Source organism: Tursiops truncatus, chromosome 9 (assembly GCF_011762595.2).
Source record: "Tursiops truncatus isolate mTurTru1 chromosome 9, mTurTru1.mat.Y, whole genome shotgun sequence".
Classification (NCBI taxonomy): Eukaryota; Metazoa; Chordata; class Mammalia; order Artiodactyla; family Delphinidae; genus Tursiops; species Tursiops truncatus.
In genome coordinates, this window is record NC_047042.1 from 64,720,001 (window position 1) to 64,733,972 (window position 13,972).

At 42.9% G+C, this 13,972-nt stretch overlaps 1 protein-coding gene across 5 annotated transcripts in view; it reads right to left on the reverse strand.

The window, feature by feature from the left end:
• The window catches only part of AOAH (acyloxyacyl hydrolase), a 170,637-nt gene that overhangs the window by 100,655 nt on the left and 56,010 nt on the right, over positions 1-13,972 (reverse strand). For all 5 annotated transcript variants that reach the window (XM_019925453.3, XM_019925442.3, XM_019925444.3 and 2 more), the window contains exons 7-11: positions 13,498-13,568; positions 4,864-4,924; positions 3,684-3,754; positions 2,766-2,814; positions 162-210 (exon numbers count right to left, since the gene is read on the reverse strand). In XM_019925453.3, the coding sequence (XP_019781012.2) occupies positions 162-210; positions 2,766-2,814; positions 3,684-3,754; positions 4,864-4,924; positions 13,498-13,568 (301 nt within the window). The remainder of the gene's footprint in view (positions 1-161; positions 211-2,765; positions 2,815-3,683; positions 3,755-4,863; positions 4,925-13,497; positions 13,569-13,972) is intronic.

The window sequence follows — 13,972 nt, forward strand, 5'->3', positions numbered from 1 at the left end:
ATGTCATTTTCTAATTTGTCACGAAAATAAATGTAAATTGGTCAACATTATGTTGTAGCATCAGGCACTTCCTCACTTGGATGGTCTGTTTGCTTCAATCTGACTCAGACTAGAAAAGAATATTCTATTGGAATAAGTACACTGACTTTTACAATCCATACCTTCACAGAATTTCTTCTCGTATGGAATTCCATCTTTTGGATCAACACCCTTTAAGAGAAATGATGAAATTAGCAGCTTGCTTTTAAATTTATGAGACACAAACACGAAATCCTTCCCAAATGGCTTTAAAAGCACAAAAACAAATCAGTAGATAAAATCCTTTAAAGTCTCTTGAGCCCTTAATCCAACATAGCAACATCCTAGGTAAGTGAATTGGGCTTTAAGGAACCGGGGGCAGGAATAAGGAGAGATCCAGAAACTGGGCCATCTTGTTCAGAAGGATGCCGGGCAGGGCTCTGGGTGCTGGTAGTATCACCCGGAGGGAGCATTGAGGGTCCATTCAGTGACTGGGACACAGGGGTAGACTGGGTTCAGCAGTCTCTGAGTTGGAGCTCTAAGTGTCCTGACACCTCTGGTGCCTAAGGGTTGATGCTTCTAGAGCAGAGATTCTCAACAGGGCTGCTTTTGAGGTACCCCTCCCCCACCCCTGCCCCACAGCCATCCAAAGGGACATTTGGCAATGCCTGGAGACATCTTTGGTTGTTACAATGTGGGGAGGGGGAGCTACCGGCATTTAGTGGGGAGAGGCAGGGATGCAACTGACCATCATACAATTTACAAGGCGGCCCAAACCGTAAAGAATGGTTCCAAATGTTGATATGATGAAACTGAGAAACCCAGAAGTGAGGTTGAGCCTGTGAGTGGGACAGAGTTACCACAGCTGAGGGCACTTCCAAACACTTAAAGCTAAGTCTGTGCCTTAGTGGAGCAGCTGGTCCTTGGAAGGTTTGAGCAGAGTCTGGATAACTTTAAAAAAGTTAAAATATATATATATAATTTTTTTTCTTTTGTTTGCCAAACTCTGGTCTGGAGAGCACTGGCATTCCACTAGATATTAATGGTATTACCAGTATTTTAGGAAGAAAGAAGCTGATGGTCAGAGATGTACTGGAAACAGTGTGTTCACTGTCTTGGTCTTGGGGACTCCCAACATGCATTAAAACATTAAAGGTGCTGAGAAATTCGGAAGTAAAGAAAACTGTTCAGGCTTATTTGACCCAGTACTTTCCAAACTTTGCTATAGCGCCCCTCCTCCCTTACCTCTTAACCTCCCACTCAACACTGGAGTTCTTGGACACAGTTTGGGAAATGTTGGACTTAGTGATTGTAAAGTCCTCTCTGAGTTTATGATTTTGTGATTCTGTGAGTCATTTTTCCTCCATGGAAAGGGATAGGTATGAAGGTCGTGTGTCTTTCTCCTATTACTGATGATAAACGCTGAGTCTTGGCTCCCTGGGCTCCTGGTGGATTTCCACTGGTCTAGTACAGTCTCTTATTGGCTTTCCTTATGTAGGTGGGCTACCATGTCAGAGGCAGGGATGGGGTCATGGAACCAAGACAGCAGCTTCACACACTAATAACGCCCCATGTCCTCCAACATGACAACTAAGCTTGACTTTATCGAACAAGAGCTGCCTTGGGGGTCTTGGCACCTTAACACCTTAAGATCTAGGGGACATGTCTTCCCCTCCTCATGAAAAGGCAGTGTGACTGATGATAGGGTGGGTGGGTAGGGCTATACCAGGATACAATCTGTCTTGCTCTCCATATCTCAGAAGAAATGGACTGTCAGTGTCCTGGAGAGAGGAAACTATTTACAGGAACTTTCTCCTCTTCATCCAAGCAGACAAATTAGGCAACCATTCAGAGGCAATTTATCTTGAAGCTGGAGAATCTTAAACTTCAAGGCTCCTTGTTTGTACGATCCCTGCCTGTGTGAGTGCTGGGAGCAGCTGGGAGCTATAGAGTGTTTTAGGTGGAGAGGAGCCAGGCTGCACGCAGAACAATATTTCTACATAAGCACTCCTGGTAAATTGGAAAAGAGATCTCAGAAGAAAGAGACCTAAATTTCCAAGACTCCAGGAATTTGTTAAGATTTCTTTTATTGTTCTAATTAATTATACTTTTATTCTTGATTTTGTATTTGGTATTCTTTTTCTTCATGAGGACCCCTCAACTCCTATAAGCTCAAGATCTCACAAAATTGGATCTGCTGCCATTGCTGTGCTAAGATTAAGTGTTTGGCTTTTCTCTTTCCTTTCCTTTTCTCTACCTGGAAGCTGCTAATTTATTATTCATAGAGAACTGGGGCACCAGCATTAGGTGCCTCAGGATGTGGGTAGTGGGGTAACTACAGATAACTTCCGCTCTGCCTGACTAGCCTTATGAAATAGAAAAAAATAGCTGCAATGAAATGGTGACAGCATGCGGTTTGCTCCAATAGCTCTTTGGGTTGCTGTAAAACTTTGCTAACACCACTCTCCATTTAATTTCACACTGTTCCAAACAGAATAAAGGGATTAGATGTGAATTACGTTAAGCAAGACTTATAGTGGCTGTGATAGAGACAGCCTCAACTCTCATTACATCATGGACACTCTTCACATGTGATTGGATTCTATGCCCCTCTTCCAAACAGCAGAAAAAGAGTTGCTGTAATCTACCATCTTCTTCCTTAGGTCTGACTGAAGCAAACAGGCAATGGGCTTTTGAGGAGGGCGGAAGACAAGAGAACAGGGTTAAATTTGAATTTAGTCTCTTACCCAAATGCCATTACAGTTTGAATCCTGATGTGTATCCCAGTTGTCCGGCCTACGAAGAAAACATCAACATTGGTCTTTGGCATGTATTTATCACTCTGAACGTCAGCTTCACAAATGAAGGAACGAATGAATGAGTGCTACACCAAGTGTCTTCGATAGACGACAGTTTCTTCAAGGAAAAGTGCCGCACACCATAGTGTGTTGTAGCAACAGAAACCTCACTTGGCCTCTTTGCCATTCTCTTGGCTTTGGATGTTTGCTGGGAACTGTGGACCAAATGCAGTCTTTTCACAATTGACTATATTCATGGGAGGTATTGTTGTGGAATGATGTCGATAGGAATAATGAACACATCTGCAGTCCATTTCATTTAGACAGGTGACACCATTAAAGTTATGCCTCTAAAGTCCCAAACACCTGGTTAACGCTTCCGCACTGTAGTCACAGCTAAGATGAAGGCTGGCATACCCAGTCTGAAGTCTGAGATGTGATCAGCCTGGGACTAAAATGTGACCTGTGCTCTGCTTTCTGCCCCCGTCGCCCTCCTCCTGGTGGAAGAGGCTACACTTTCTGGGCCCAGGGCTGCCTGTAGAACTCGTGCAGGAGGCTGGATAAACGTCCACAATAACCTGTCTGCTCACGTGTTTGTCCCACTAGACTGTGAACTCCTCGAGAGGAGGCCTATTTCTATTTGTTTACCACCCAGCATGATGCAGAGTCCTTGGTAACGCTCGATGAGCATTTTTTGGGCAAATGAATGAACAAACACTGTTTTTTCATTGCGCTTTACTTCAATTAGGACATGGAGGTCCCTTCTCTCTGTAAGCACGAATCCCCTAGGCTGAGGGAGATAATTATGCCTTCTGCCTCCCTTTCAGAAGGTAATTTTCAACATCAGTGACCAGCAGAGACCGTTACCTTCTGCCTGGGTATGCCATCTTGTTGCTGTCGTTACAGTCTCTCCCTCGCCAGTGAGAGCCCCGCAGTGTCTGAAATTGAAGAGCACACACAGGAAGGGTCAGTTCTGCTTTGACGTTATCCACAGTGAAGGCCAATCAGAGCTGTCTGAGGGGTGCTGACATCTGCCATTTTAAATCCAAATACAGTCTAGGAACACTAGAGATCACTAAGAAAATTAAGATGATATGCTGAGACCTCCTGTGTGAGGTGAAATGTAATATGGTACCAGGGCCAATCACAGATGAAGTGTGTGTGTAGGTGAGAGTGTGTGTACGCGTGTGTATGTGTGTTGTTGGGTGCGTGCTGATATGTGAGTGTATGGGGTGCATGTGTGTGAATGTGCATGCATGTGGGCACGTGTGCATTCACATGGGTTGTTATGTGAATGCATGTTTTGTACACGTGTCTGTGTACATGTGTGTTCATGTGTATGCGTCTATGTGCACTTCCACAAAGAGCAGGACCGTCCAACTCCCTGAACTTTCTCTATCAAAGGCTCCAAAACAATTGGCTTATTTGGTCCAGTGATTAATCATTTTGCTGGATAATTTAAAAGACCTCTAGCCAAACTGGTTAGTTGTGTGGATTTATTATATTTTTGACATGTCTGATTTGAAAGAATCAAGAGTCATGATAATGTCAAACAATGTTTTTATTTCTCACATTCCCAGGTAGAGTATTTGAGATCCCGCCTACTTTGGAGAGTTTGCGACATCTGTTGCTTGCTTGAATTTCTCAGAGAACATTCTGACATCCTAACTGTTCTAAATCTAACATGTGTACACAGACATAAACACACACACACACACACACACACACACACACACACACACACTTTAAGTTAAAATACGTTTAAGAATTTTGAAAATAATTCCCAACACATTTCAAGATAACTTATCCCCGTGGAGAATTCCAGCTGGGAATGGCTTTAGGAAATGAAAACAGTCTAGGACTAAGATCCACTTTGATGGTCCATGTATTAGTAAGATACCAAAAAGTCCGTAAACATCATAAAATGTGTATTATCACATTAATAATACATTCAAATGGCATTCAATCTTGTCTTATTAAAGGAAAGAAATTTATAGGAAGCGATGCAATATTTAGCAAACATCTGGTTAGTCTTAATGATACTTACTGGGAAAACACTGTATTTGTCTGAATCTGCATCTTTGAATGGTAAAGAATTTTGTATAGCCCTAAAAGAAAAAAAACACCTGGTGAGCTAAGAAAAAACAAATGGTGTTTGTGAAAACAAATAGAGACATTTTTAGATATGGCTGTGTTGAGTTTATGTGACAGAACCCCATTCTAAAAATAAAATTAAGGACCTAAATAAAAACTTAAAAAATAAAATAAAAATAAAATGAAGAGTACCAGTCAAACTTTGCTCATCCCTGCTCTCCACTCAACAGAACTATTTTCTCTCTGACTTTTTACTTGACCTATACGGGGAGTTAAAATATAATGAACTCAAGTTTTAGAGGGCACGGGATATGGCTGTTGAGGTCCTCAGGAAAGAACCTACGTTTTTGGTCCAGTCAACGAGCTCAGTACTACACAGTTTACACATTCTGTGATGGAAATCTTTTCTTAAGATTCTCCTCTTTTAAACCACTTATTCTGAGAATCTGAAAATTTAGTTGTCACTCCCATTCAAGAGCCTGGGGAACCAAGGGCTCTGTTGTGACTGATGACCAAGCAATTCATGCCAAAACCATGGACACACCCCCGAGTGAGGATTTCCCCTGAGATCTCACTACCAGACTTTTCCCAGCTTCCAAAGGCAAATGCTGTTTCCCTCTAGGAAAATCACTTACGGAGTAGCAGGGAAGTGCCATCATATGGCAGGGTGAGGTTATTCCTGGAGCCTAGAATATAGACGGAGTCACATGACCCTTTATAGGATTTAGTAAATGGTCTTTTGAATCAAGAGCTTCTCAGCAGTTCTGAGAGTCTCAAGTCAAGTGAATTCAGCCAAAGCCAGCATGGAGCCTAACTGGTGGTATGCAGCCTGTCTTATGAGCTCTGAGATGGTGGACCCACCGCAAGTCCACATTAATAGACCTCTTGAGAGATGACATCTCCTGTAAGACTAGGTAGTTTTCTCCCATGTACATATTTGACCTCTTGGATAGCTATTTTATGTTTCTAGATGAGAAAAGGAGGGAAGACACAGAGGGAGAGGGAGATGGAGAGAGAGAAAGAGAGGACGAACGGACCCAAAGAGCTATATTTTCAGTCTGAGAAAAGGTTCTGGGTGAAAGGTCTCACTGAGGATGACAAAGCTACCCCTTTCCACCTTTGCCATCTCGGGGATGAGAGTTTGTCCTTGAAGGAAGGAACAATGAGTTGTCTCTAGAATTAGAAAGTTAGTTCATTAAATTAACCTTTACCTGCTTATTTTAAAGGCTCAGAGTGACGACATACATTCTAGACACGAGAGGGTAGATTGGTCATCATAAGTCACATAAATTGCAATTTACATAAACTCCACAATCCCTTATTCATAGCCCCCAGATCCAAACAGGTCTGAACACCAAGAGTTGTTTCTTATTTTCAACTTTGCAGCTAACACATTTGGTGGCAAAACTTGACCCAAACTGGTCTAAGGCAATTCATAAGCTATACCTTATTTAGTGTGACTATCCGTATATTTCATTGCTGATATATAAACTTGTCTGATTAGGAGGTGCTGGGAGTGTTAGGTGAGTTATGGTATATAGTATGTTACTTTCTTAAAATCCGAATTCGAAATCACATCTGGCTCTGTTTTGGATAAAGCATTGTTGACTTTCACTACTATTACTTCTGCAAAATTGGATCTAAACTTGATACCTTGTGTATCCTTACAGGTATCTGGTTGTATGCTGAAATATTCATTCATTCATTCATTCATTCCACAGCCATTTTTGAAGTCCTTGCATGTGCCAGGCATCATATTAGATATTAGGGCTGAATATAAGATGCATTTCCTATGCTAGAAGAGCTTAATGATGGGTGGCGGGAAACAAGGCATCAACAGATAACCACAGTGCTATGGAGAAAATTCTATAAGAGGGTTGTGCACCCAGAGGGAAAACATTCCTAACTCTACACAGGGAAGGAGGTGATCTTAAGGTGGAAGCTAAAGGATGAGAAAGCATTTTCAAAGCAAGTAATTGGGTGATGGGTGTGGGTGCTCTAGTAGGAAGGAAAAGTATGGGAAGCCCCCTAACATAGCTCTAGGTTCTGAAATTAGACTCCTTGGATTTGAATCCCAGGTCTGCCGTCTACTTGGTATGTAACTTTGGGCAACTTGTTTAATCTGTTTGTACAACTGTTACCTCATTTGTAAATAGGGCCAGTGTCAGTACCTGCTTCCTAGGGCTGTTGCGAAGACTAATAGCATTGTTACGTATGAAGCAAGGAAGACCTGTGCCAAGCATGTGATAAGTACTCACAAAATATTAGCTCTTTTCATTATTATGTGCAATGGTAACAGTTATTCCAAGGATGGTTTCTAGGGTTGGGCAAACAGGAATCAGGTGTCTGCTCTTATGACATTTTAGTTTCTGGAGACATCTCAAATCCAATCCATGGACTCTCTTCAGATTTTCAGGTTCCCAGCCACACAATGTTCCGTCCAGTTATGCGTGTCCACTATTTTTAGGTATTTTTACCGTAAGCACCTTTGCAGCAAGCATTTTTGCTGTAAACATTTTCACTGCATAACTACTTGGTCATAAGACAATTTTGCCATAAAAGGTAAAATGACTGGTTGATAGTTTGTTTTGATATATAGCATACAAAAGTCATGACAGATGATGATGATTTGCCCCAGGAGCCGGTTTCTGATTTTGAAGCACACTACAATGGAGGAGAAAGAGGTTGAGGGCCTGAAAGTTGCAGATTTGAACTCGCATTTCCCATAGAACTTTGGAATTTGTATCAACAGACATGTTACAAGATGCCAAGAACACAACGGTGTAGAGGCTTTCACAACACAATACAAAGCTTAGGTATAAACATGCATCCTAGTATCTGGAAACTGATACCTCTCCTAACGAAGGAAGAAATCTTAGCAAAAAAGAAAAAGTGTGATGCCAAACGAGGAGAAGAATCGACAAGAAAAAACAGTGTGTAAAATACTAAGAATGAAAAACCTGGAAGACAAGTGCTTATGTACAAGTCACGAAATAAGATCAGTCATTTGCGCAGTATCGCCATGAAATATACACACGCTTTAAATATATTCAGATGTTCTGTATTTAGCAATAAAGTCTCTTTAATTTTGTAATTCACTTTTCATGTTTCATGATGTCCTTCTTAATGTCTCTTTTATTTTTCATTGTTTTATCTTTACAGCAAAATCATGGCTAATTAGTTACGTGGCAAAAATGTTTTTGGCAGCAAGGCTGTCTAAGGCAGAGAAACTTACAGTGAAAATACCTAGAACCCCAGTTACCACGTTGGCTGGTGCAGCTAATCACCTGCTTGTTGCTCCTGCCCTATGACTATCTGGGGTTGGGCTAGCAGCCTTGACCCAGGGAGCAATTGTGATTGCAGCTGAATGGCATTCGTTACATAATGGTGAGCTATTCAAGTTCAAAGTGCCTAAAATTATGTCATGAAACTGGGGCATTACAACAAAAGAAAACTAGGGAGAATAAAATGTCCATGTGTATCTGCCTCATATTTGAGTCCCAGGCAGTACTCCAGGGCCAGCATGACTCTGTTTCATATGCGTGTGGATGCGTTACGTGCATCCCTGTAAGATAAAATGAGAGCAGAGAAAACCATGGAAGGACACATCCTGACGTATTTACACGGCTCACCTTGTGGTGGGGACAAGGACGATGTGGGAGGAAAGAGCAGGGCAGGGGCAAGAAGGAACAAATGAAAAAAGGTAAAGAATGACGAATTAAAAGCATGGTTAGGGCTTCCCTGGTGGCGCAGTGGTTGAGAGTCCGCCTGCCGATGCAGGGGACACGGGTTCGTGCCCCGGTCCGGGAGGATCCCACATGTCGCGGAGCGGCTGGGCCCGTGAGCCATGGCCGCTGAGCCTGCGCGTCCGGAGCCTGTGCTCCGCAACGGGAGAGGCCACAACAGTGAGAGGCCCGCGTACCGCAAAAAAAACAAAAACAAACCACAGTTAAGGTAAGTCTGTGTGAATTTATGTGAAATAATACATATGTGGGTTCATGCATTTGGAAATTCAATAAAAAGACTAAATTATTAAGAGGGGACCCTCCTGTCCTACCACTGCTACAATAGAAAATAGGCAGTATATAGGCACTGTGAATTCTGATCAAAAGAAAACAACCAAAAACTTGGTTGCCCCATGGTAGTAGCCTGGTATCCTAAACATTTGTTTTTCTAATAAAGTAGTGCTTTTTCTTTATTTATTCCCTTGTTTCTACAGAGCCCCTACTAAAACTAAGCACTGTGGTAGGAACCAGGGATAAAAAGTTTACCAAGAAATGGTATCCCTGCTCTCCAAGAGCTGTCGGTGGGGGTGGGAGACTGATGGGGAAGCAGCCAGAGAAGAACAGGGTGCAGGAGCAGGTACCAGCAAGCATGGAGTATGGAGGAGGCTAGCCAAGCGACTGGAGCTAGGCTGGGAGCTGGAAAGCTGCCCATGGGTGGAGACACCTCCATTGGCTTTTTTTTTTGCAATTGACAAGGAAATTTAGTTATTTCTGAGATATATATTTTAAAGTAATAACTAGAATTATAACTTATAACATCATACCAGAACATATAAGACTTTTAGAAATTTCATGTAATGTCTGAAACGTTTATATTAACATATTTCCATACAAATAACCCAAAGAAAGTTTAGTATTAGTTGTCTTTTTGTTTGTTTGTTTGTTTATACTGCAGGTTCTTATTAGTCATCAATTTTATACACATCAGTGTATACATGTCAATCCCAATCGCCCAATTCAGCACACCATCATCCCCACCCCACCGCAGTTTTCCCCCCTTGGAGTCCATATGTTTGTTCTCTACATCTGTGTCTCAACTTCTACCCTGCAAACCAGTTCATCTGTACCATTTTTCTAGGTTCCACACACATGCGTTAATATACGATATTTGTTTTCTCTTTCTGACTTACTTCACTCTGTATGACAGTCTCTAGATCCATCCATGTCTCAACAAATGACCCAATTTCGTTCCTTTTTATGGCTGAGTAATATTCCATTGTGTATATGTACCACATCTTCTTTATCCATTCGTCTGTCGATGGGCATGTAGGTTGCTTCCATGTCCTGGCTAGTGTAAATAGTGCTGCAAGGAACATTGGGGTGCATGTGTCTTTTTGAATTATGGTTTTCTCTGGGTATGTGCCCAGTAGTGGGATTGCTGGGTCATATGGTAGTTCTAATTTTAGTTCTTTAAGGAACCTCCATACTGTTCTCCACAGTGGCTGTATCAATTTACATTCCCACCAACAGTGCAAGAGGGTTCCCTTTTCTCCACACCCTCTCTAGCATTTGTTGTTTGTAGATTTTCTGATGATGCCCATTCTAACTGGTGTGAGGTGATACCTCATTGTAGTTTTGATTTGCATTTCTCTAATGATTAGTGATGTTGAGCATCCTTTCATGTGCTTCTTGGCCATCTGTATGTCTTCTTTGGAGAAATGCCTATTTAGGTCTTCTGCCCATTTTTGGATTGGGTTGTTTGTTTCTTTAATATTGAGCTGCATGAGCTATTTATATATTTGGGAGATTAATCCTTTGTCCATTGATTCATTTGCAAATATTTTCTCCCATTCTGAGAGCTGTCTTTTCGTCTTGTTTATGAAGGCATTAGACCAAACAGGATGGGGACAAGAGAGGCACAGAGCCAGAAAGGCATTCTTACTGGAGGGGATTTTAGGGAAGGATTATGTAACAGAAGACACATAGGTCTTTGTCTCTGCCTCCTGCTGACTGTGCTAGTGGGTCAAGCATTAAATAAACTAGAACCGACTTGCTCATCTGAAAGCGAGGCTCTGAGTCAAGGGACAGGCAATGTTGTGGCTCTGAGCCTGACCTTTATAACCAGGCTGCTGGGTTCAAACACCATATTTATCCATGACTAGTTCTGTGACCTTGGACAAACGGCTTTACACCTTTAAAAAGGGGACCAAAAAAATGTTGTCTAACAGGGTTGCATTTATAAGAGTTCCTGGTGCAGAGACAGTATCAGATAACTTTTACTTGTCATTATTATTACTGAGCCACAGGTTGTTTTAAAGAATAAACGAGGCTGCATTTAAATGTGCTTTATAACCCATGCAGCACTGAATAATTCATGACCCGGTACGAATTACACTAGAAGCACAATGATTTTTAGAAAGAAGAAAAACATACTGCTTTTGCTTTTTCATGAAAACATTTCCCTTTGAAATTGGGCCAGGAAAATCCCTGGCCACAGATGCTCTTGAATTCAGGTTTTCAAAGGTGGTTCAATTGAAGAGTTGTCGTTTTAGGTCCTGAGGGCCCACGTTTGGTTTGACACAGAAAATGCAATGAGGCTTTCAGCAAGGAGGGGACAGGGGTCTCGATTCAACAAGAGCTAAGCATGATGAAATGGTCGGGGGCTTGGGACCTGGCTGCATCTTAGCCTCCCTCACTTTCTTTCATGTCCGATATTTCCCCTCTACTCCTCATGTCCTGATGGTCTCTGCCTCCACTTCTATTCATGAAAAGCGAGATTGATAAATGTTCCAGGATCCAAGTCCGCACTTTGCACAGTTGGCTTGCAGGAGCTTATGTGGGCAGATGAACCAGGAAAAGTTTTTAAACTCTTGGATCCCTAAGAGGCTCTGAATGTGGGTCAGATGCACAGCCGCCTCCTCTCCTGAGATACTTTCAAAGCAGACGGGGGATGTTCAATGAGTTTAGCGTCCATGAAGCTCATGAGATGAAGGATGGAGGAACATAGGAAAAGGGCCTCTATTGTGGGTTGAACTGTGTTCACCAGAAAGAAATGTTGAAGTTCTAGCCCCTGCTCCCTGTGAATGTGAACTTACTTGGAAAAAGGGTCTTTGCAGATGTTACTGAATTAAGATGAGGCCATAAGTGTGGACCCTAATCCAATATGACTGGTTGCAAAAGGAAAACCAGACACACAGGGAAGACGGCTATATAAGAAGAGGGAAGCAGAGATTGGAATGACACAGCTGCAAGCCCAGGGTTGCCAAGGATGGACGGGCACCACCAGAAGCTAAGAGGCAAGGAAGGATTCGACCCAGAGTCCCTGAGGGAAGCTCAGAGGGAGCAGAGTCTCAGAGGGATCTGGCCAACACCTTGCTTTCAGACTTCCAGCCTCCAGAACAGGGAGAGAATACATTTATGTTGTTTCAAGCCACCTAGCTTGTGGTGTTTTATTACAGCAGCCTTCGGAAACCAATACAGCCTCTCAGTCCAGATGTTCAGCCTGACTGTCACCTCTGGGGAGTTCTTCCCTCTAACTCCCCACCATGAGAGCCAGGCTGGACCGGAATGCACTCAAGTGATAGGAACTGCCTATGGGAGAGTGAGAATAAAAGCAGCGGGGCCAGGGCAGACCGAGCGGTCTCTGTGAATGTCTCACAGTGAAGGAACATTATTTTGAGTCATTAAAGCGTCATCTGTACAGGGTGCATCTGCGGTCTGCCTCCTGAAATAGAATGTGAGAGCGCTAGGGAGGACACAGTCAACCAGGAACCTAGGAACACGCCACGCTGCCCCACCAGGTCTCAGGCCAAGGAGTCTGCATTTTTAAAACTTTCCAAATGGGTCTATAGCTTGAGTTTCAACATGGGGAAACTGAAGCTCAGAGACATTAAGTGGCTCAAGTCTTCAAAGTTGGCTCAAGAGGCAGCGTTGCACAAGAGTCAAGAAACTGGATGTTTCCAAAGAACAAGTGGGGTCCAATATACTTGGGGGTGTATCTTGGGTCCTCATGGCTGGGAGGAGTTACTTCTGTAAGACTCAGTTTCCTTCTCTGCGAAATGGAAATAATGATAATCCCTACTTCATGGAATTGTGAGAACTCAGTGCAGAAGTGCATTGAAAGTTCAGCATCTGGACCCCAGAACAGTGCCATACACTGCCTGGCAGCAGCCTCTGCCACAGTCGCACGGGAAGCAGCCGAGTGGAAGGTGGACCTACGCTATTTTGCCGCTTAGTCCAACATGCTTCGCAGGACTGTTCCACCTTTTAATGTTTTGGATGGTGATTACTATAACACCCAGCATAACCTCAGACTCAGAGTGCAGCTGGAGGGAGCATGGGATTTTAAACGGAGACAGGAGGGCTTGGGAACTTTGGACCGTGTCTCTGTATTAGGAATCCTGTTCATACATAGCAGAGCTAGATTTTCTAGGTAATAGGTTGGGCTCTGTGAAAAAATGGTCCTTTTCCAGCCTTGTGAGTGCCTGGTTCTAGAGATGCTCAGAGAGTCCCTGGCCAACCTTGTCTGTACCTTACACAGCAAGGAGGAGCTGTCCTGTCCCCAGGTGCGGTGCGAGCATGCCCTGAGCCACTCACAAGTCTCACTGGCAGGCAGGCTGCATTCCAGTCCGGGGCAGTAAGTCAGGCTGGAGGTTCAAAGATGCTGGTATTCAGTATATTTCCAAAATGATTTGTTCTGAGCTAATTTGTCTTCTAGTTTCTGTACAAGTCATGAGCAAGAAACACTTTCACTTTCAGAAAGATGCCTTTTAACTTGAAATTCATTTTAGTCATTAGAAAACAGGGACAACCAAAGATGCTATCCCCTGCCAGTGCTTAGGAAGGGGAACTTGTATACGTACAATTTAATCTTCTGACAGATCTTGGCCAAAAATGGGAGTGAACAAATATCAGAACCACTTCTGGAATATGTCTGGAGAGAAAAACAAAAAAAAGAGTTATTTAGTTCAAGGGATGATTTTCCAACTTCTCAAGGCCCTTCCTCTCCTCTTGGCTCCACAGTTTGGATTTCTGGACTCTTCTTTCTCCAGAATCTGGGTCATTTTAGTTAACTAAATTTACCTCTTGTTCCTGTTTCCACGCTCCATATTCATTCCACCTGTGTGCCTTTGTTCATGCCGGCTCCTCAGCCTGAAGGCTTCCCCTTCTCCCCCAGCCAGCTAGTCCCACCTTCATCTCTTTTCCACCTCTTCCCAAAAGGGTCTGGCCCATCTTGGTCCATTCTACTCAGACAACGTTCCTCTCCTCACTGCCCTCAGTGGCTTTAAAAAAGGATTTGAAAATAAAGACTGTTTTCAAATAAAATAATTCCTTACT